Here is a 22,731-nt window from a genome sequence, read left to right on the forward strand (position 1 = left end):
TGCCTGTGTTTCGCTCTCCCTAAAGCGCTTCATTATCAATGAGCTCCAACGGGATGCAGACTTGAGATTCAGGAGCTCTGGATGGGGATCCTCCTCTACCGTAGCTCGTGGACATCACTAGATAATTACTGGGTTATGATGGACCCATCTGATCATCTCAGCTCCAAGACGTAGGTGCAAAATGGAGGAGGGACTTCAAAGAGCCCGTTGAATTTCTTAGAACCTCTGAGGGGGAGGCACGTCCTCCCACGCTATCAGCTTTGGGCCAGTAAAGGGCAGAACCGCTACTTTATGGCCTTGGTTTTATTTTCTGAGTCCTAGTTGGAGCTTCATAGGGAAGAACTCGAGTTAGTTCAAACACTGTAATCCAGAGGCCTGCTCTGGCCCTTGGGAGGCACAGTGAGAGCAAATACATTTAATATAGCAATAGTATAATAACAGTAATTACATATATAAAGTCTGCAATGCCCACCCATCTCCTTCAATGGCTTGTAACACTTCATTTCCCATGATACCCCAGAATGGGGTTCCATTCGACCTGGCAGAGATGAATCTCCTGGGAGAGTCAGGGACGAGAAGAGAGGTGGCAGTCAGCAGAGCCTGTCCTGCGGTGGTGTGCATAGCACAGGTGGGAAACGTGCGAGAAGGGATGTTTCCCTGCCCCCGGGGGCAGAAAGCAAGCTCCAAGCAGGGGAGAGCTAGAGAGAGCAGCCAGCGACAGGAGAAGCTCTGGTCCTTGCCCCCCTCTGTCCAGGAAGCAGAGGGAGGGAAATGAGTCCTCCATTCTGTCCCATTGGCATCTCAACCTAAAACATGCTGACAGGGGCGCAGTCAAGTGCTGGATCTTCTCTGGAAGCCAGGAGAGAAGAGGGAGATGGGTTGGAGAGGCAAGAAGCTGACTCCCATGCACTGGAGGCCAGGAAGGAAGGCACGCTGGATGTGGAAGAAGGATGGCTGACTTACCGCTCACAGAGGCGTGGTGGGGTCACTCAGGGCTCGCGAATGACTCTGAGGACACAGAAATGGCACTGGGTTTAGACATTTCTCTATTGCGTACGTCTCTCCCTGCTTCTTAAGGCTTTTTTTTTACCTCTGACCTTGATGCTTCTCAGCCAGGCCTGGGGAGAGGAGAAAGGCAGACTGGATAATAAACCCAATCTGTGGCATCAGCTGAGAGGACCAATCTCTAGTTCCTCTAAACTCCCCAATGTCGGATGGTCAGAAAAGCCTACCCAGAAAGAGAGCACCCGCTCCCAGCCTTACTGCAGGGACTTACCTGCCGGGAGAGCCCTAAGATCCCTCCACTGGCCAGAGAGGGAGTGCTGCTCCCAGGGTGCGGGGGCTGCAGGCTGGAGCCGGTTCTTGGTCCTGGGGACCCATCTCCAGAAGAGTCAAGTGTTTCTGAGGCTGGAGGGGAAGCTAGGATAAGAGTAGGCATAAAACTCTTCCAGATTACCTTAAACAACCAAGCTCCTCTGACAACAGGGAGCTGCGAGTCACCATAGCAATCCACTTGCAAGAGAACCCCCCTACCAAGAGGCAGGAAACTGTCAGCAGCATCATTAGAGCAACCAGGGAAGAAGCGACAGGAAACTAAGAATTGCTGTGGTGAACCGGGAGGGTACAACAGGAAGCTGAGGCAGTTTCCATAGAAACTCAAGGAGAGCTAGAAAGGTACAGAAGTGCTTCTTAGCAAAAGGCTGCTGTAAGCATCTCCCTAGCAACCAGATGGAAGGCTCTTTTAGCAACGGGGAAGCTGTATGTAGTTGTCATGGCAACTGGGCTACTTGGCTAGAAAAAGGAATTGCTTAGCAATAGGCAGCGGTTGGGGGCCACCCCTTGAGAGGCGCCTCACCCAGGGAAATCTGCTTGACGTCCAGATCCCAGGCCTCCTCCTCGACGCGGGCAGGCAGGGAGCAGGCTCCCGGCGAGAGGCCGGGAAGGGACGGGCCAGCATGCTCAAAGGAGGATACCGCTACGGAGGCCCGGGTGCGGGCGGCTGCAGAGAGTGGGGAGCGGGGTGGTGGGGTGCTGGGGTTGAAAAGTCCTCCTGGCTCCTGGAGGAGTCCCACATTTTGGGAAGAGTTGCCCACTCAGGACTCAGTATTTTTCCTAACGACTCCCCTTTGCTTTTTTATCATTGGTCAAGGCCTGACTGGGAGCACAGCCCCGCCCCCTGCACCCTGGACCTTACCTCTTCCGGTGAGCAGGGCACTCAGTGTCCGTTCTCCGAGGGCTTTAATGTCCAGGAAAGGTTTATTCCCAATGCCCATGGAAACCATCTGCTGCACGCGGAGCTCTAGGGAACAGAGACCCTGTTTGCAACCTTCTCTCGGCCCTCCCACCTCAGGGTTAGCACACTGCTGTTGACTCTCTTACCCTCCCCTTCTCCCCTTCCTTGACCAGCACGGCATAGACCATAAGGGTGATGTTTGGCCTCTTCAGACATGCATCTGTTCTTTGCTATATAGTTCATCCTGTCCATTTGGCACCTGGTGTGTGTGTGTGTGTGTGTGTGTGTGTGTGCATTTGCACATCTGGTGTGGATGAGGAATACACATTTGGAGGTTAGGGCACACTGGATGTCAGTTGATCTTCATTTTCCCCTGTGTTTATGGCTGACCTCTTGATTGTTTTTGGTGTGCATATGCCAGGATGGCTGCATGGCAAGCTTCTGGAGGAAATTCCTGTCAGTCTCCCATGTGCTCTGTAGCAGTGATGAAATTACAGATGTCCCTGTTACTACATTTGCAGTACTGCTGGCTTTTGTGTGGGTTCAGGGATTTGAACTCGGGTCTTCACACTTGCATGACAAGCACGTTTGTCGTAGACATTAAGAGCAAAACTCATCTTTTGTGCGTCTGCGTGACTTGTCAAGTGCTTCATGTGTCACCTACTCGACCCTCCCGTCACGCTGAGCTGAAGAGAGCACTTTGCCTTTTCCAGATTGATAGAATGATTCAGAAAATCACAACAACGAAACCCAAATCAAAGCCCAGTACCAACCAACAACAAAGAAAAGCTATTGGTCTGGGTCACACCAGTCCCCCTAAGCCCAGTCCAGTAAGCAGTTCTGCACCTCTTGTGGAGACATTTGCTCTTTCCTCAGAATTTCTAGCTTTCTCTTTCCTTACGGATAGTTCTGTCTCGGCCATAGCTCTTGCTTGAACCAGCCCTTGAGCTGTCTCTGAAGGCATCCTGTCATCTCCATACTCCAAGCTCCACCCATCTAGTCCGCCCATCACCTTTGTTGTGGGCTGCCTGTCTCCACAGCAGCTGGGCAATAGAACTTGTCCACTTGAGTTTGGTCTCTGGAGAGGCAGCCTGCAAAGTGTACGCTTCTCGTGTGCGCCGTCGCCGAAACCATAGCTCAAAACAGAGCCCACTCTCCCCGATGTTTTCCGTCAGCCCCATGTCAGCAGTCTGAGGGAGGGCAGGAGAGACAGCCCTGACTTACAGAAGGAAAAGAGGGCTCACGGAGACACGAAGCAACTGTCTCAAGAGCTTACCAGGGTTTTAGTAAGGATACACCCCCTATGTATGCTATTCCAAACACAGACCTTTGCCTCTGCCCTACCTCTGAAGAGCTGGAACTAACGCAGAACAGTTTGGAAACCGTTAGTACCACCTGACCCAGGACTGTGGGCTGCTATGGATGCTTATATCTGGTTAGTGCCCAAAGCAAGACCTGTCTCTTGAGTTCTATCTACTTCAGTGAAGTTAAGGGGTGTCTGTGTAACGTCTTTTCTCTTCACATACCAGGTACCACCTTTAACTCAAAACACACGTGTGGGTTTTTTGTTTTTTGAGACAGGATTTCTCTGTGTAGCCCAGGCTGGCCTGGAACTCAGAGATCCACCTGTCTCTGCCTCCCGAGTGCTGGGATTGAAGGACTGTGCCCACCACCACCCAGCAGGCATATGTGTTCTCATTCGGAAGGTCTTTTTTCCATTCTGTCTTGAAATGCCTCCATAAGTCTTCTGACACCCTAAAATTGATGACTAATTAGAGACCAAAACCTATTTTAGGTGATGGAGATTCTGAACCTGTTTGAGGTTAAACTTCCAGAATATCCTGAGTTCTTATGAAGACCATGGCTCAGTATCCCTACTCCATGCCATGTACCTTGAATGCCTGCTTGTAGGTGAAGGTCTCAGATCCCCCCTCAGAGCCCTTGAACTTGCTGAACAAGAGCAGGTCCTCGAAGAGAAAGACGTGGCGGAGGCACTTTTTCCGGCCACAAAAGACGGTGAATGGGTCCCGATGCAGGAGCTGTCCCTGTTCCTTCAGATCTAGCTGGAGAAAGGAGAAGGGACGGCTGGTTAGGGGCCTTGGTCAGGGAGGGCTTCAGCCTAATCCTTTCCCTGATTCTCATGCCCAACTGCCTAGCAGCTGCAATTCCTCCAAGTCTGTGCCCAGCCTGCCATGGTGAAGTTTTTGTGTACTGGAGATGCAGAAAGAAAGCCAGCAAAGAACATGGGTATGTTCATCTAAACCAGAGGTTCTCAACCTTCCTAGTGCCGAGACACTCGAAAGCCGTTCCTCATAAGGTGGTGACCCCCAACCATAAAATTATTTTCGTTGCTATTTTATAGCCATAATTTTGCTACTGTTATGAATTGTAATGTAACTATCTGTGTTTTCTGATGTTCTTAGGCAGCCCCCATTGAAAGGGTCATTTGACCTTGGAAGGGTTGCAACCCATGGGTTGAGAACCACCGATCTAGAGGGAGTGCAGTTCTAGCCTGATCCGGAATCAGTGTGGGAAAGAGATCAGGTTGAGTAAGAAGCAGTAGGCTAGACACGTGGAAACAGACAGGCAAGAAGAACCAGGAAAGGAGCGGACAAGCACAGGGCTCATGTAGAACAGAGGGTGTTGGATGTAATTGAGGCAATGAAGGACAGACAGTCTAGGGCCCTCAGACTTAGGGTCTGCTTTTATGGTCACAGCCTACACTGTTTCGAGACAGGGTTTCTCTGTAGCTCTAGAACAGGCTCTTGTAGACCAGGCTGGCCTCGAACTCACAGAGATCTGCCTGCCTCTGCCTCCCGGTGCTGGGATTAAAGGCATGCACCACCACCGCCCGGCTGCCTACACTGTTTCTAAGGCCACAGAGTTACAGTTTGAACAAGAGTCAGCAAAGGCCGGGACCTTACCTCACAGCCCCGCACAGCTTCTACTGCGAGCAGATCTCTGCCTCGGGCCTCTTGTTCCTGGAGCAACTGTACAGCGGTCCTGAGCGCCTGGCGCTCGGAGCTTAGCTCAGGCCCAGCTTCCCTCAGGAGCTCCTCCAGGAGCTGTCCATACCGAGCCAGCTGCTCCAGGGGCTGTTGAAGGGCCCGAGGCAAGCAAGGGCTGCTCTCCATAGAACCCTAGGGTAGAACCATAGCCTGGGATGAGAAGACCTGCGGCCAGGGCAGGGCCAGGGTGGGGGCCGGGGCTGGGGCCGGGCTGGGGCGGGGCCGAGGCTGGGGCGGGGCCCAAATCTGAAGACACGGATGTGATAGGCTGGGGTATACGCTTTGGGGAACAGAGGAAGACCTGGAGATATACTCTTAAAGGTAGAACAAGGGGCCTACAAGACGGCTCAGTGGGTAAACGTGTTTTCTACCAAGCCTGACAACCCGAGTTTCATCCCTGGGACCCACATGACAGAGAGATTGACTCATGGAGTTTCTCCTCTGGCCACACACACACACACACACACACACACGCATGTGTGGACACGTACACACACACACACACACCATTCAAGAAAAATGTAAAAAAAAATTTTTTTTTCAAAATAAAGAGAAAAAAATACAGATGTCAAAGAGATGGCCCAGAAGCTAAAGGCATTTGTCACCAAGCCTGGGAATCAAGCTCCATCCCTGGGAGTCCGGTGGTGAAAGGAGAGAACTAGCTTCTGTGAACCGTCCTATGACTTCCTCACACATGCTTGGCACACACGTGCACGCACCCCCCCCCCACACACACAGTGTAATTTTAAAAAGGAAAGGAGGCAGGCAGGGCCCCAGGAGATGTAGCTGTCTTGTGCTGAAGGGGAGCCAGCTCTCAGCCACTTATGCTTACACCTTTCACGCGAACTCCTTTGACCCTCAAGCGCCGGTGAGCCGGACAAAGTGCATACTGCCCTTGGTTATCACACGCAGAAACAGGCTTAGGGGCTGAAGAGACAGCTCAGCAGTCAGGAGCAGAGGACCTGGGCTCAATTCCCGGCACCCTATACATAGTGTCTCCTAAGTGTCTTTAACTCCACTTTAAGGTGACCTGATACCCTCTTCTGGCCTCCTTGTGCACTGGGTACAGTGCAGTACACATACGTACCACATACATATGTGCAGGCAAACAGCCACACGCATACAATAAAAATAAATAAATCTGCCAGGCAGTGGTGGCGCACGCCTTTAATCCCAGCACTTGGGAGGCAGAGGCAGGCCGATCTCAGTAAATTCAAGACCAACCTGGACTATTTAATGAGTTCGTGAAGGGTTGTGTTCTCTGAGAGGTCAAGCTGGGGTGAGTTTTTAGGTCTTCCTGGTTCCTTCTCTTACAAAATTTTCTCATTGTACTTTGTGTGTGTGCACACGTGCGTGCAGTCAGAACACGACACATTTTCAGGAACCACTTCTCTCATTCTACCATGTTGTTTCTGGGCTGGAACTCAGAGGCCGGTCTGGGAGGGAAGCATACCTTCCTGCCATCTCATCGACTCACTTTTCTTAGGGAGGTTTACCTTGGCCGAGGGGGTGAGTGCAGTCAGACCAGTCTCCAGTTTATGTCTGTGCTTCACGAACTGTGCATAGAGGTTGAACTGGTCCCCCTGTACCAGTAAGGAAGACGTAGTAAGTGTCCCTGGTGAGGGACCTGTGGATGCTTTTCTTCTCCCATCCCCACAGCCCGAGGAGGGATAAGCGGACAGCACTCTGCTGGCCAGGAATCAACAGTGAAGTTCATAGAACACCCGAAGACAAGTAACACTGGGCCAAGTTGAGGGACCGCACAAGAGGGAGGGAGGGGGAGAAGTGAGGGGGACTGTAGATAGGGCAGAATGCGGGAAGGGAGAAGATTTGGGAGTTTAGTGGGTTGCTCACATGGCGAAGGAAGCAGGCCCCAATGCGCAGGGGATGGGTGCTACAGCCCTGAAGCTCCTGTAGGAAGTGCGATCCGTGGAAGCTGCGAAGTCTCTCTCGGGCACTCAGGGCCGCGGCCCAGGTGCAACGAAGCTCGGGAGTGAGCTCGGGCCCAGGCGGTGGCACCGGCTCATTCAGAGCGGTGATGTACTCTTGCTCACAGGCAATCAGTTCCGACACTAGACGCTGCTGGGCACTGTAGGCACAACCAGAGTAGCAGAGGCATCACTAGGCATCACTCTGGCATGGGAAAGAGTCGCTGTCCCCGGCAGTTCTCTCCCGGTCTGAACTCTCACCTGATGCTGCGTTTGCGCTCCATTCGAGGGGTGCCTACTCCCCAGGGCCCATCTGGTCCTCCAGCCCGACCCAACAGCACGTGTTCTCGGGGTGAACACGTCCTGTCCACCACTTCAGTACTGGTGACTTCCAGGCCTCGGATCAGCACAGCCCTCGGAGGTCTTCCGTCTACTTCTGGAGCTAGCTCAAGGCCTTCCTCCTCATGGTCCTCCCCACACGGGGTCAGAGAGCAATGTGATGGGGCTGCCCGTGGTCCAGGGCTGCTGGGAAGAAGCAGGGAGCTGAGGCTGGGTGAAGGGCTGTGGGCTCCATGCTGGGCCCCTGTGCTGCTGGCGCTGTCTGCCCGTCGTCTTCTGTGGCCTCGAGGACTGGCCTCTTCTCCCAGCTGCTGCTGAATCCTTCTTTCCAGCTCTTGGCAGCGTGCCCGGCATCGGCCCCATTCTCGAAGGACTGCTGGGCTGCCCAGGTCCAGAGCCAGAGCTCGCATCTCCTGGAAGGTGCCCGCACTGGGCTCCGGGGCCCGCCGCAGGGCTAGGGCTGCCAGCACAGCGTCACGCCCAGGTCCAGCTCCCGCCAGCCGAGCAGAACCCTCATCTACCCATTCGTGAGCCTACAAAAGCCAAACAGGTTGTAGGTGGAGGAAAAAGGTAAGGGCACACGCCACTTCGAAACACGTATCCCACCGCCAATGGCTCCCTTGGGGCCTGCCCAGCATCACAGCATAACCTTGGAGATGGCACGGACACAGAGGAGCTAGTACTTACACACACAGCACGGAGTTAAGCTTGTACTAATTGCTTTCAAACAGTGCCTCACCTAACTTTCACAGCAGATGTGCAAATGTCTTCAAAGGACCTACCTCGGGTCATTCAGCCTGGGCAAGCTAAAAGCCAGAGTCAAGGAGACAGGCTTCTAAGGTACCACTCTTAGCCGCCGCCTGACCAACTTCTCCAGGCTGAAGAGAGAAAATCGGCTCAGGAGGGCGCTCTGCACCCACCTGTTGGAAGAAGCGCTGCAGCCGGAGCGCCCGATGGAGGCCACTCTCAACCTGCTCCAGCCGTTGTTCGAAGACATCCAGAACTTTCTGGGAGGCGATGTCTTCCTCCAGAGCCAAAGCTTCCCGGGCCTGGGCGAGGCGCTCCTGGAGAGAGGGATCTGAGCTCAGACCTGGTCCTCTCCCCGTGACCCCCACCCCCAACTCCTCTCAGTCGTTACCTGCACCTCAGTGCTGAAAGCCCGAAACCGCAGTTCTGTCTCTTGCAAGACCGAGAGTGAGTTCCCCGGCATGGCAAAGCTGGCCAGCTGCTCTTCCCCTGGGCCAGAAAGCCACTGCAACACCTGAGAGGGAAGGGGAGGTGGTGACCGGGCCAGGCTAAGACCCACTTGGCTGCCATCACCCCAAATGCAGTCTCTCTAGTGCTGTGAGACTCATACCGTGAATGACAACAGTTTTCACAGGATTAAATGAGAAGCTGGCTATGCCATCTTTGGTAAAGTGCTGTAGGATCAGAGCTGGGAGGAGACCGGGGTTATTGTGCCAGGGCCAGGCCAGGATGAGGAAACAAATAAGACGGACTCGCACCAAAGAAAGGAGGGATGAAAATTCCTTGGATAACAGGGCCAAGAGGAATTCTACATCTAATGTGTGGTGAGCAGGAACCTAGGCAGCAAGCCTGAAGACAGCCCAGGAGATGCGTGTGTTGTGTGCTCGTGTGCGCGCGCATGCGTGTGTATGTGTGTGTGCGTGTGTATGTGTGTGTGAGTGTGTATGTCTGTGTGTATCCAGTTCCAGTCCAACTTTCCTACTGTAGAGAATCTCCTACTCTTTCTGAAATGCTTGACTAATTTTTTCCTCCGAAGAAAGCCTGGAAGCTAGGGTGGAGCAGCTGGAAAATAAGAAGTCTCAGAATGTTCCTCAAAGTCAGTGCCAGCGAGAGCACTTTTGGAGTCCTCTACTGACTTCACGCCCCATCCTACCCACCTGTGTGCTGTCTGTACAGGACGGGCAACTCGGCAGCAACATCTATACATACCAGAGCTAGATCTCAAAGCTAAACACTTTTACATCCAAATTCTGTTTTCAAAGTAGGTTTTTAAATGGGCAGGGATATCTATTAGTAGGGGATAACCCTGGATGGAACAACAGAAGCCAGCAGGCAGCCTCAGAACACAAAAACCCTGGCTCCCTTTAGCACTGACTTTGAGATGACCCTTTTATACCTACATACAGATCCACGGGGTATATATTCACAGTACAGGAGCTAAGGAAAAACACCAGATTTTAAGTCCCTCTTCCCTTCACAGTGCACAGACAGCAAACTCCCACAGAGCTTAAATCCAGAAGAGAAGGACCAAGGTTCAGAGAAGCCAGTCTTATTCTTGAATCTTAAGAGGCCTGTGGTTCCTTTCAGTGGCTAACAATGTAGGAGGAGACAGGGCCTTTTTTCCTCCATTTTGGAGAATGGTAACACATAAGGAGTCAAGGAAAATGTGGAGCCAAAGAGCTCAGCTATTAACTACCAGGCTCAGTTAGGCTGGCATCCCCGCAAGGCGATGAAGGCGGGAGCATGAGGAGCACCAGCTACATAGTGACTTCCAGGCCAATCTGGGCCACATCAGATCTCCTCTCAGAAGACTCCCAAACAAATCAAAACTCGGTTGCACCGAGCCAACCAGCTGATTCCAGGGTTCCCTTTGGGCGGCGAACACTTCCCACAATATCTAATGATCCTGACCAAAGACAGACAGGAGGCTGACCTTCTGGCTTCTTTCTGCTGGTGCAGAGATGCTCCTGCCCTCGTGCTGAGTCTCACACTTCTATGACTGACCTCCAAGGGAGGAAGGAGGGATGCGGTTAAGCAGGGGCCAGGCTTCCAGGCTAAGGGTTTGGGGAATCTCCTCACCTGCTGGAGTTGGCGCAAGCGCTGGCGTTGTTCCTGCTTCTGCACGCGTAGGTTGGAGAGACGCACAAGTTGGTGGATGGCCTCATCTACCTCCTGGTATAACACAGCTGGGCCTGGACCCTCTAGCCTGGGGAAAGAGAGACGACACTGAGTCTCTGCCCTTGTCAAGCTCACCAGTTCTGCCTTTGTATCCGCAGGGATGCAAACATCGCAGGTGTCATGACAACGGGAATGAGGCTGCGAGGGTTATAAGTGTAAAGGCACGGCATCTTACAGGTAAAAGCAGAATAAAAATTATCTGTCACTTCAGGGTTAGGTCACCTCTCTGCGACCTGCCTCCCCGCACCCCCATTTGCCTCGCCACAGCCACACCCGACTCTCATACTTGCTGCTGTGGGTGGAGCGCATGCGCATCAGGACTGCTCCTCCAGTCCGCTGTAGCGCCGCCAGCCGAGGATCTGCCAGCACCTTTCGCAGGGGCTCGGGCGTTCCCACCGCCTCCTTGGGACACGGAGATACTCGGAGTTCCACTAACGCGCCAACCCCAGTCCCACCCCTTCCACACCCGCCATTAGTCCACCTGGGTCTACACCTCTTCCTTTGCTTCCGCTGCTCCCTCTAGCTCCTTGATGGCCTGTTGCACAGAGGCCAACACACCCTGGCACAAGCTGCACAGCCTTGCCACCTCCTGCAATCCACATACAGAGATGGAGGTAAGGGCCGGGTTCAGGGTAAGAAACACAATGGGCATAGCGGGTCTTTCTGTAGTCCCAGCACTCGGGAGGCAGAGGTGGGTGGATCTCTGAGTCTGAGGCCAGCTGGCCTGCATACTCAGTCCCAGGACAGCCAGAGTTATAAAGAGAGACCCTGTCTCAAAAACAAAGAAAGGAAAATAAATAAACGTAGAGACAAATAAACAAATAAATAAAATAAAAAAACCACAGGATGGAGATGGAGTCCTGGTGACCTTTGTGGAAATAATGCTAGGTTTAGTTTGTTTCTGAGTTTGTTGCTTCCAAGTTATACAATATTGGGCAAGCCCACAATTCCTAAAATTCATTTTATTCAATAGTAAAGTCAGAATAAATATAGATTTTGTAAAATCTAAGGAAGTGATATCAGCCTGGCACTGGAATGGTTGCAGCACACAGGACAGCTTGGTATGTGAGTTTCCTTTGCCATCCTGCCTTGGTCTTCACTCTGCCAAGCCCCGTCTCCAGCTCTCCATATCTTCTGCGCTAAGAACTATTTGTAGTCAACTGTGATCACGCTGATTCCTCTATTCTTAAGCACTTACTACACTTAGGTTCAGAGAAGCGTGAAGGTAAGCGACAGAGGCTCTCTAGAGACCACGCCAAGGGGGAAGATCCTGCACCTTGTGGATATATATATATATATATATATATAGAGAGAGAGAGAGAGAGAGAGAGAGAAGGCACTAAAGGCACCATCTCCAGAAGTGATGTAAAGTCACATGGAACCAACTCCGAGCACTTTCTAGACACCAACAAAGCTATCACAAATACTTCCCTGCGTGTTTTATATCTTAAAAGCCCCTACTAGAAAGCATCCATTAAGGTTAATAATCTGACACACTTGGGGGGCAGGGAGCTGGAAAGATTGCTCAGTGGTATTTTTCTTCCAGAGGACCCAGGTTTGATTCCCAGCACTCACATGTGGTTCTGATGGCTCCAGTCTCTAGGGACACCCACATGCGTGGCGTTTACTTACACAGACACAGAGACACATGTACACGCTTAAAAATGAAACAAATCTTACAAAATTAAAAAATATTACAAAGGTGGGTGGTAACTGAAAAGACAGTTTACAGGTTGAAAGCACTTGTTGCTCTTGCAGAGAACTTGTGTTGAGTACACAGACCCACAGGGTGGCTCACAACCTTCTGAAACTCCAATTCCCGGGTATCAGATGCCCTCTTCTGGGTTTTCTGGGCACCTGGCACATGTGTGCCTGAAAATACATGTATGTGGAGCATATACATATATGCAGGCAAAATATTCATACACATAAGATAAAAAAATAATTTAGCGAACCCTTCCCATCTTCACAGCGGCCAACAGCATCTGATCAAGGTTCAGGAGTCAGAACTATTTTGTGAACTGAACGGAACCGTATCTCTCCCAGCCCCATGGTTATGCCTGTCTTTGTCTTCCGCCTACATTTCCAGCTCTCAGATTTCTAGGTGCTGTTTACCTGATGTATCTCCACCCAGTGGTTGGGGGAGAGGTCCCTGTGACCCCCCAAGTCCCATGGGAGCTCCTCTGGCTTGGCCACTCTTTTCAGGTCCTTTTCTGACAATGGCTCAGCTCCCTGTAGACACAGGAAAGCAGGAGAGTTTTGCGCAGGCCCCTTGGGATTCAGTGAGCTTCCCCTCCCTTTTCCCTCGCTGACGTGGGGGGGACAGTAGTGGACGAGAACCTACCTTAAGTCCACAGAGTTCAGGTGGAGGGTCTTCATGAGTGAGAATCACCAGCCGCTGAATGAGCGGAGGGTTGCCTGAGTCCTAAGTGCAAAGAAAAATAGCCCTAAACTTTGGACAGTTGGATGGCCTGGCATGGCTGCCACTGGAGAAAAGCGAGGACCTCGAGACATGCCTGTCACGGGTTGTTGATTACCTGAAGCTGACTCAAGGCAGGAATAAGTGCTGGAGGCAGTGGGGGTGCCTTGCGAAGGTCAAGCAGGGTGGTTAGCCCCAATAACTGGAGATCAGGCCTGTGGAGGTAAGGAGAACCAAAAAAGACATGTGTGCGTGCGTGCATGTGTGTGCGTGTGTATGTGCACGTGCGTGCATGTGTGTGTGTGTGTATGTGTGTGTGTGCGCACGTGCACACGCTGAGGAGACAGCAAACAGAACAGAAGAAAGCGCAGGTCATCTGGCTTGGTGCTAACAGCCTTCAGAAGTTAACGCTACTATATTTGGGAAGCAATGAGCAAACGGCCGAGGTCTGGGACATTTGCCCAGCAGGCGACCTAACAATCACAAGCCTACACTGACATGGCTACTGGGTGGGAGGACTAAAACTCGATGTGCTATGATGGATACATCCAAGGCCTTAGCGTTTATCTGAGGTACTCAGCGTCACAAAGTATTTGCTGTCTGAATGATTCTGCGCACTGATAATCTGGGCTCTACCGCAGAGGCGAAAGAGCCAGCAGTGTTGATTTTGAAAACCACGAAGCCATCCTGGAAGTCAGAATTGGTCAAGGTGGACGGCCTGGAAACCGAGGCCTGGAAGTCGCAGGCAGTGCCTTGAGAAAGAAAGCAGCTCCCCCGACTGCGACTGCGCTAAGGCCCAGGGTGCTGAAGCTGGCCGCGTTTACCTCAGCAGCGAGTGCAGGTAACGAAGGGCGCTGCTCAATGTCTCTTCTGAGGGCTCCTCAGGCAGGCACGGAGGTGTGATCATCAGCAAAGCTCTCCCAGTCTGATCGACCCCTCCTGAAGACAGAAAACGGCCAGGCTATCCTGGCTGGGAGCAACCTTTGACTATCTCCCCACCACCTTCCCTCCTGCCCACCCTCCCTGTGTGTGTGCTTGGCATGTCCTTGTTTGTGTGCATACACGTGTACGTGTGTGGAGGCCAGAGGTCAATGTAAGCTCTTTTGCGATCATTTTCCACAGGAACTCTCACTAAACTTGGATTATCTCTGGCTCAGCTAGACTGCCTGGGCAATGAACACCAGTTCCCTTTTCCTTCCAGCGCTGGGTTACAGATCAGTGCCGTGTCCAGCTTTCCTGTGGGTGCTGGGGATTTGAACTCAGCCCTCCTGCTTGTGAAGCGGGCACTTTACCAGCTGAGCCATCTCCCCAGCCCCTTTCCTCTTATTCACAGATGCCCACTGACCAGTCAGAACGAAGAATCCTGATGCCATCAAGTCCCAAGCTACAGGTGGGTTATCCAAGATGGAAACTGGGGGTGTTTCTTCTGGGGTGCTGTCTTTTACATCCTGCAAAGTCTCCAGAGGCTGTTTTGGGGGGTCAGATAGGATGATCCCTGGACCTGTGGATCCTGTGCAGATAGAGGCAGAGTTACTCTATTCTGTTACCAGCTAGACCACAGCTTCTCCTCCAGTCCCCTTCCCGAGGCCCAGCCTGCCCTGGCCCTTGCCCCTGGGCCTGTCATCTCACCTGCTGTACACACCGGGATCGACTCCTCTTGTTCACTCTCTCTGATCCCCTCTTCTGGAGGCCCTCTGTCTTCTGGGGGTGCAGGCTCTTTTCCGTCTGCTGGCTTGAATTCCTCTTTTGGTTCAGACTCTGGCTTTTCAGAATCCTCTTTCTCCTTAAGCGGGCTGCATTCTGCAGGTTCCTGTTCACTGGGTGAGGCCAGGCTGACGGGGGCTTCCTGATGCCTAGTCGCTTCCTTGTCCCTGGAGCTGACTGGGTTACCATCCCCTTTCAAGGCAGCTCTGCCCGCAGCCCGCTTCTTTCTTCTGTTTCCTTTGCCTGTTCTTCGAGGGGTACCAGGTGGTCCTCCAGCCTCCCCTGCCAGGAGGCAGGATTCAGAGGCCTCCCCCAGAGCCTCTGCTGGGGGCTCAGATGACTCCAGGGCTGTTGCTTCTGGGTCCGCCTCAGCTCCTGGGGGTGAGTCCGAAGTGGCCCCAGTGCTGCTCCCCTCACCAGGTGGGCGTGCCCCATCCTGGTCCCGAGCCCCTAGGCTTTTCTGGTGCATCCATGCCCTGTGTCTCCGGTGCCGGCCCTTCCCTCCAGTACTCTTACGGGTGGGCACTGTGCGGGTCCTGGAGAGGCCCGAGGCCTCAGCATCTACGGGGTTTCCCCTCATATGAGGCAGTGTTACCTCCAACAGTTCTACATATTCTCCCTCTGGACCTTCAGCAGGGGCATTGTGTCCATCTCCAGGACTCCGGGTACCCAGCACCTCCTCGGGGAGTGGAGAGCTAGGAAGCCCCGGAGGTCCAGAGGGCAGTTCCGGAGGTGGTGTGCTTGGCTGATGTCCGACCATGAAGCCCTCTTTGTGCACAAATCTTGGGCAGATGAGCTCAGCCCAGGGAAGCCTCTGAATTCCAGAGGGTGCAGACAGGAGGCAGGTGCTGAGGCGCCCTGTTGGCCGGTCCTTGTTAACGCCTTGCAGCCACTCGGGGGTGAATAGGTAGGCACAGGCTTCATTGGGCACTGGCAGCTCCTGGACCCGTCCACCTCCTGGGGCCAGACATTTCAGTGCCAGACGGGGAGCCTGGGCTGCTGAGGGTACTACCTGCAGGTAGAAGTCGCCAGGGCGCAGCAGCTGCCAGGGAAGGGCTGCTAGCTGTACCACTATCTGCTCATGCAAGCAGAGTGGCCAGCCCTCGTGGAAGAAGAGGAATCCACTATACTGGGCCTGGAAACAAAGAAGCAAGAGGCTATACTCAAGGCCTCTGCTGAAGAAACCAGCAAGCAGTGGGAGGGGCATTGTGAGGATGAGTCTACACTAGGCAGGGCTGGCCTTACATCTGGTGGGTTAAAACCCCTAGGGGACAGGAAAGGAGACCACGTGGCAGAGGAAAGAACCAAAGTCGTTGATCCTTTGGTGGAAGGAAGCTTTCCTAGACAGCCAGCTGCGTATGTGGGAAGGTAAGGACCCAGTCAGTACAGCATCACCAGATGCCACTGCCTTGGCAAAATCAAAGACTGTTGGTGTTTCTATCTGCAGAGTGAAGACTTTTCTGAATCACGTCTGAGTCTGAGGGAGTATCCTAAGACATTCACAAGGAGGACATGTTTGAAACTTGTTCTGAAAAAGTCAGGGTCTTTTTGGGGGGAAGTTGATGTTTGTTAAGAGTCTATAGTTAAGGAAAATAAATATACCTGTATATGTGTTAGTGTTTGAGTGGTCACAGTCAGTGGGAGGTCAGTAAATGAGACCTAAGGGTTCCTGTGGAGAACAGGATTGGGAAGACTGTGTCTCTAAGTGGGTGGAAATTAGCCTGACAGAAAAGGGTTAACAGCCACTCACACAGGCTTCCTGCTGGACCTTGGCAAGCAGGTGTTTAGCAGGTACCAGGAAGTCCAGCGTGTACCTCAGCGCATCCTCCTGGTAAGTCCTCTCCACCACCTGGAACACTTGGCCCAACAGGGTCGGTGCTGTGGCTTCAAAGGGTGGGTACAAGGCAGCCAGTGTGCTTTGCACACAATCCTCCACTGGCTCAGGCTCCTGGGAGAGACAAGACCAAGCTATAGATAACTAGAGCTTACACTAGCACGGCTCTTGGGCAGGTCGCTGGTCTGCAGATAGCTATGTCCTAGATCATATGAGCACAGCGGGTAATCAGAAAATGCTGGCTGAATGAGCCAAAGGATAGGAATGGGGTTTGGTTAGTCAGTACCTCCAGGCTTACCCTGGCTTCACATTTAAGGATAGGAATGGGGTTTGGTTAGTCAGTACATCCAGGTTTACCCTGGCTTCACATTTAAGCTCTGAGACCTTGGCTTTAGAGATGCAGGGAGACTTTGTTATGAATGACTCTGATCAGGATTGTTCCAGGTACTTGTAAATTAGGGTGACTGCATGGATTCACCTGCACAGGTTGGGCCACTTGACCTCCCTGATGGTCATGAATTCTGGTAGATGGGGAAGGGTTTCTACATAGCCATCTAGCCAATAGAGTTTCCCAGAACTCACCATCCGGATACCTTTATCATAAGTGGAGGTGTGCCCACCCACAAACCATGGCATCCTAGAGATGGCTGACTGATAGGTGGGAAGAAAGAAGACAATAAGCCTGTGGCTGTCTCAGTTCTTTGTGGCATCCTTTTCTTCCATTCACAGAGCCTGCCGGATTGGCTGTCATGAACTGGCTGGGGCCACGTGAAAGAAGATAGAGACAAATGGAACTCTTGCAGAAGAGAGGAGAAGTCTTGATGCTATGCAATCCCGTTGAATTTTACCTGGACCTCAAAGACTAAACATTTTATCTAGTCTCAAAGACTAAGCCATGTCCCATTCTGACCCACTTCCCTAAGTGAATCATTGGGGTAACTTTCTTCAGCTCATTCCCTAAACAAAATCCCTCGGGTCTGTTTCTTTGCAAATCTTTCAAAATGGCTTTTTAGTTTCTTTTCTCAAACGTCTTTGTTGTAAACAAAGAATGGGGCACTCTGCAATATTTACCGAGCTCTCAACCCATAGCAAACAGTCCTGGTTTCGCTCCAAGACAAAAATTGCTTGTTTTACTCTCCAGCCAGAGTTGCTTAATCCCGGCTGTTTGAAAAGATTAGGGTATTCAGTCACCCCCAGAGACCAGCATTCTGTATTATCAGCGCTCAGACTCGGCCCCAAGGTGTGGGCGAGCAGACAGACCCTCAGTGTTGCCGGGACTGTGTACGTGGGTGGGGAAAAAGGGTAGGGGTGAGGCTGAGTGGGCCTGGGCTCTGAAGTTAGGATCGGGGCGCTACAGCATGAGTAGCTAAGCAGCTGCAACCCATTAGGGGCGGTGAGCTCACGGCTGAACAAGAGTCGCAGCCACAGGAAACGGCCTCAGCAGGAGGGGAGGAGGGGTCTGGAGCAGGCGGAGGTGGGCAGGAGCCCAAGACACCAGGCCTCTGATCGGCGGGGACCAGAAAGACAGGCGAGACTGAGTCAGCTCTCACTGGCCTAGTTCCTGTCTAGCTCCAACCCCCTGAGCAGGGTGATGCCTCCCGGGCTCTCTCCGTAGGCATCGCCCCGGGCAGGGCCTCTCCCCCTCCTCCACTCTGCAGTGAGTGCGGTAGGCTGCACCGTCTGGACAGTGGGCGCCCTCGCTAGCAGAGCCCACTCCTGCCGTAGTTTTTCAGGGTACGTCTGGCCGGAAAGTTCCAGGCTTAGCGTTCGATCCCGTTGACACGGGCTTCTGGTACCCTGAGTCGCTGCCCTCGGAGCCTCGTCCTCGTGCATAGGATTCCATCCAGTTCCCTCCTTGCAGCGGGAGGGCTCTGAGGCAGGCTCCTGTTCCCTGCAGCGGCGTGAGCCTTGGGGAACTTTGTCCCAAAACTCTGGTTTTGGCTCTGGATACGTCACGCCCACTGGTACTGCGGAACACCCCCTACCCACCCTCAAACTGCCCCCTTTCTGTGAGGGAATTTCCCTTTGGACATGCCCTTTGGCCCTGACCCAGCCACAGCTGTGACGAGTCCCTCAGGGCCGGATGGGTGGGCCCACCTCACCGGCTTGGGGACAGGGATGGAAAATGGTGGTTCCAGGCAGGTCAGTTCTCATGACCCGAGGCAGAGCCCTTTCCAGGGCTGCCACCATACCAACTCGCAGAGGGTCTCCAGGAGTGAAAAACTGGGATGGGGAGGGGGAGGGAAGTTTCGGGAGCAGAAGACTGGGTAGGACAGAGAAGGCCGGGGGTGGGCTGTGTGCAAAGATCACGGAAAGATGGGGAGGCTGCAGAGAAGAAAGAAAGGGTCACCGAGTACGGTGGGGACTGGGCAGGCAGCGGCCGGCAGATAGAAGAAAAGAAGGGGGATGGGAGGGTGGAGAGTCTTCGGGGCGCCCAGCAGCGCTAGGCAGGCACAGAAGGCATGGGGCTGGGGACTCGGAGCGGGCTGCACGAAGGCCGAGGGAACACCGGGATGCGACGCGGGACTCACCATGGCTCAACGTCCGGAGGCGTCCGATTCTCCGGCGGGTGGGTCGGCGGGGCCCGTCGGCCACCGCCTCCCTGCCGGCGCTCGATCTCGCCGGGTCTGGCTGCAGGACAGCTCGCACGGCGGCCGCGGCTCCGTCCGCTCGCTCGCTCACTCGCTGGGGCGCCCAGGCCGCGGGGCCCCGCCAGGGAGGGCCGAGACGGCCGCCTGCACCGCCCCGCCCAGCCCGGGACCCCAGCCGAGACGCCCCCTCCGTCGCAAGCCTCGCCTCCGCTCCCCTCGCTGTCCACTGCCAGCCCGCCCCGCCCCCGCCCCCTCCGAGAACCGCCCAGCCGAGGACGCCCCGGGTTTCCCGCGTCCTCTCGCTCTGCGTGATCCGTTCAGCCTTATTTCTGGACGCTGCAGAGATCTCTCGTCTAGGATCGAGGTTGTCGAGCGGCCAGAAGCCTTCTTCCATCTCTGAGACTCATGACGCTTCTCCCTGCGGTCCGTGGCCACACGCTCCGGTTCCCCGCAGGTAGAGCTGAGGGCAGAGAAAGTAGGGGATCCCCCAGCCTTGGGCGTTTGCCCGCCCTTCTTCCCCTTCCACCTTCTTGGGTCTCGAGAGTCCAGACAACTACAATGGGCTTCTGTGTGCTGCCTGGGGAGGGCGGGGGATGAGAGGGGAATTATGGAGAAGCAAAGGCTTGGCATGGGGGTGGGTGTCGTGCCTCTGGATCACGATCCTTCTGTAGGGTATGGGCGCGTTTTCGGAGTTGCTCCTCTCTGCCTTTTTCTGAACCTCATACCCCTGTATGAGGATGAAGGAGGGGAGGCAGCAGCTCCTGGCCTGGATCCCATACTGGTACTGATGCTAGCTAGATCTGGCTTGTTGCAGGGCGATAGTGGCCCGCCACCGCTAGGGTTCTCCACAGTGACTGTTATCTTACTCTGCAGACTAAAGGAGCTAGATTCCTTTCAAAAGTTCTAGGCTCACCCCTTATGTCCCACCGACAAACAGTATCGCTTCTGCGTGGGAAATGAAAGACAGGTGGGTTCTCCCAGAAGAGATTGGGCGACCTCAGCACAGCAAGGGGTTACCTCTGAGTCACAGCGTACTCGCCCAAAAGGTGGACCTTTGCGAGGCGATCTGAGAGCTTCCCAGTTCCCAGAGAGAACTTAAAGGTACTGTCACTGCAGGATGAGGGTAAAGTTTGTGTAAAAGATGTGTAGCGGTGGTTACAGTCCGATGAGGTTGCAACGACGGAACCCAGGCAACAGCACCGAGGAGAGGGAAGGGCCTCTGTGACAAATGACACTTCTCCCCTCAGGAGAAACTGCCTTTTCCCCTCTGGGTCTGGGGAAGGAAGAAACTCAAGGAAAGAGCCATCTGGTTCATAGGATTCAAACAGAACCTCGGGAAGGGGAACCCTATGACCTTAGGCTAGACCCGCGTAGATGGAACTGGTTCTAACCTTCTGGCAAGCTAGACTCCCCACTTTCCTTATCATTAATGCACAGGAGCCAAGAGAATGAGATTTTGCTACCCCCCTGGTGTCTGCCGGGTAAATACTGCCCTGAAGTAGGCTGTGGAGACCTTCTTGGGAAGCTTTTCTAGATGATGTTTCACGAACCTTGCTCATCATGGCCTACAATCTAGCTCACCTGTCCTTGGTGTGGAAAGACTGAACCTTCCCATACTGGAACTTAGCGGTTCTCATACCCAGATCATTTGGTAGAATCCAAGGTTCCCTACATAGGCAGTGAGACATAGACACACACAATGGGAAAATCATCCGGAAGGTTTGAACAGGCTAACCCCTTCTTTCCATGGGGTGTGTGTGTGCTTAAACAGCCCTTTCTCCATAGGCATGACTTACCTATATGTGTGTACAATGTAATCTGTGAGGTGTGTGCTCTTTGATAAGGGAGATGGGAAGATATTCAAATAGGCCCTCTCCTGCATTACAGATCCCTTTCTCTGTGCTTTATGTAATGTGTGTTCTTTGAAACGTAGCAAATTTCTGTTTCATAGAAGGAAAAGTTTAATTTTGTTGAAATTATGTAGCTTTCTATATGCAGTACAGTAAAGGGGATGAGCCAGGGCCTGGGCCCAGCTGTCTGACTTCAGGATTTTCATTCTTAACCAAGTTGTAAGTTCTAGAACGTTAGGTGTCAAAGTCCGTTAAAGAACTCCACTCTGTCACCTTTTCTACCACCTCACCACTCCATTAAAAACATGGGGAGTCAGTGAGGAGCGGGGAATGTGTCTGGGCCAGACTTGGTATAGAATAATAGTGAAATTAATTCCTGAGAAGTTCCTGTGTGGTTCTAATGGAAAATAAATAAATAAATAGTATTCAATTAGCATATCGTATCAGTTCTGTTTTGGTGTGATTTTTCATTACTTTTGGTTTTATTTGATTCAAAACATTTCTTTCAGAGCTTATAACTCATGGGACTGGAGTGATGGCTCAGTGGTTGAGATCCTTCATTGCTCGTGCAGTGGGCCTGGGTTCAGTTCCCATAATGCACGTGGTGGTCCACAATCGCCTACAACTCCAGTTCCACAGATTTGTTATGTTCTTCTGACACACGTGATACATATGCAAACATAAAATAAATCAATTTATTGTAACTTGTTTTCTTTCCTGACCTAGGTGCCATCAGAACCAGCCACTAATGAATACCACGACTGGCCTACTGACCCTACTTTGACCTTCTAATAAACTATTCTCTGCTTTCTAAGTGACATTTTAAATATTAGTCAGGGCCCATGAGCTGGCTCAGTCAGTAAAGGTGCTTGCTGCCAAGCCTGACAGCTAAGTTCTGTCCCCAGGCACACACGGTGGGAGGAGTGAACCAAGCCGCAGGCTGTCCTGTAGCCTGCACACTGCACACACAAGCTGTCCTGTAGCCTGCACACTGCACACACAAGCTGTCCTGTAGCCTGCACACTGCACACACAAGCTGTCCTCTGGTCTGCACACTGCACACACAAGCTGTCCTGTAGTCTGCACACTGCACACACAAGCTGTCCTGTAGCCTGCACACTGCACACACAAGCTGTCCTGTAGTCTGCACACTGCACACACAAGCTGTCCTGTAGTCTCCACACTGCACACACAAGCTGTTCTGTAGTCTCCACACTGCACACACACAAGCTGTCCTGTAGTCTCCACACTGCACACACAAGCTGTCCTGTAGTCTCCACACTGCACACACAAGCTGTCCTGTAGCCTGCACACCGCACACACAAGCTGTCCTGTAGTCTCCACACTGCACACACAAGCTGTTCTGTAGTCTCCACACTGCACACACACAAGCTGTCCTGTAGTCTGCACACTGCACACACAAGCTGTCCTGTAGCCTGCACACTGCACACACAAGCTGTCCTGTAGCCTGCACACTGCACACACAAGCTGTCCTGTAGCCTGCACATGTACACACAGAAGCTGTCCTGTATCCTCCACACTGCACACACAAGCTGTCCTGTATCCTCCACACTGCACATACAAGCTGTCCTGTATCCTCCACACTGCACACACAAGCTGTCCTGTAGCCTGCACACTGCACACATAAGCTGTCCTGTAGCCTGCACACTGCACACACAAGCTGTCCTGTAATCTCCACACTGCACACACAAGCTGTCCTGTAGCCTGCACACTGCACACACAAGCTGTCCTGTAGTCTGCACACTGCACACACAATCTGTCCTGTATCCTCCACACTGCATACACAAGCTGTCCTGTATCCTCCTCACGTGCACACACAAGCTGTCCTGTATCCTTCTCCATGCACACAAAAGATGTCCTGTAGCCCCTTGTAGCAACT

The 22,731-nt window shown here is 52.9% G+C and overlaps 1 protein-coding gene and 1 long non-coding RNA gene across 10 annotated transcripts; one reads left to right on the forward strand and one right to left on the reverse strand.

The window, feature by feature from the left end:
- Positions 1-302: 302 nt before the first annotated feature.
- On the reverse strand, positions 303-19,286 carry Arhgef40 (Rho guanine nucleotide exchange factor 40). 9 transcript variants are annotated; one of them, XM_041638981.1, is made up of 25 exons: positions 18,922-19,286; positions 16,307-16,504; positions 14,482-15,691; positions 14,198-14,362; positions 13,677-13,791; positions 12,971-13,067; positions 12,778-12,858; positions 12,549-12,665; positions 10,927-11,022; positions 10,720-10,835; positions 10,335-10,461; positions 8,647-8,769; positions 8,429-8,572; positions 7,431-8,041; positions 7,096-7,330; positions 6,738-6,824; positions 5,158-5,373; positions 4,126-4,296; positions 3,246-3,423; positions 2,195-2,299; positions 1,856-1,999; positions 1,277-1,419; positions 1,091-1,118; positions 964-1,008; positions 303-556 (listed from the first exon to the last, which is right to left on the reverse strand). In XM_041638981.1, exons 1-24 carry the CDS (start codon positions 18,922-18,924, stop codon positions 986-988), a joined length of 4,533 nt encoding a protein of 1,510 aa, XP_041494915.1. In that variant the 5' UTR covers positions 18,925-19,286; the 3' UTR covers positions 303-556; positions 964-985. The 9 variants fall into 9 exon arrangements, with proteins under 9 accessions (XP_041494915.1, XP_041494914.1, XP_041494919.1 ...); XM_041638980.1 differs by having other exon boundaries at positions 303-849; XM_041638985.1 differs by having other exon boundaries at positions 303-849; positions 1,277-1,407; positions 18,922-19,285.
- Positions 13,377-15,845, forward strand: LOC121438643. Its single transcript, XR_005973106.1, has 3 exons — positions 13,377-13,693; positions 14,186-14,242; positions 15,825-15,845. It is a non-coding gene; the product is annotated as an uncharacterized LOC121438643 (long non-coding RNA).
- Positions 19,287-22,731: the final 3,445 nt, after the last annotated feature.

Source organism: Microtus oregoni, unplaced genomic scaffold (assembly GCF_018167655.1).
Source record: "Microtus oregoni isolate MIOR12 unplaced genomic scaffold, Mior012 000056F_ref0000123, whole genome shotgun sequence".
Lineage (NCBI taxonomy): Eukaryota > Metazoa > Chordata > Mammalia > Rodentia > Cricetidae > Microtus > Microtus oregoni.

Coding starts and splice junctions, on each gene's coding strand:
- Arhgef40 (XM_041638981.1), bottom strand. Junction 13,068..13,676: donor TACCTGCACTCGCTGCTGAG/GTAAACGCGGCC, acceptor TTACCTCCACAG/GCCTGATCTCCAGTTATTGG. Junction 2,300..3,245: donor ACAGGCAGCCCACAACAAAG/GTGATGGGCGGA, acceptor TCTGTTCCCTAG/AGCTCCGCGTGCAGCAGATG.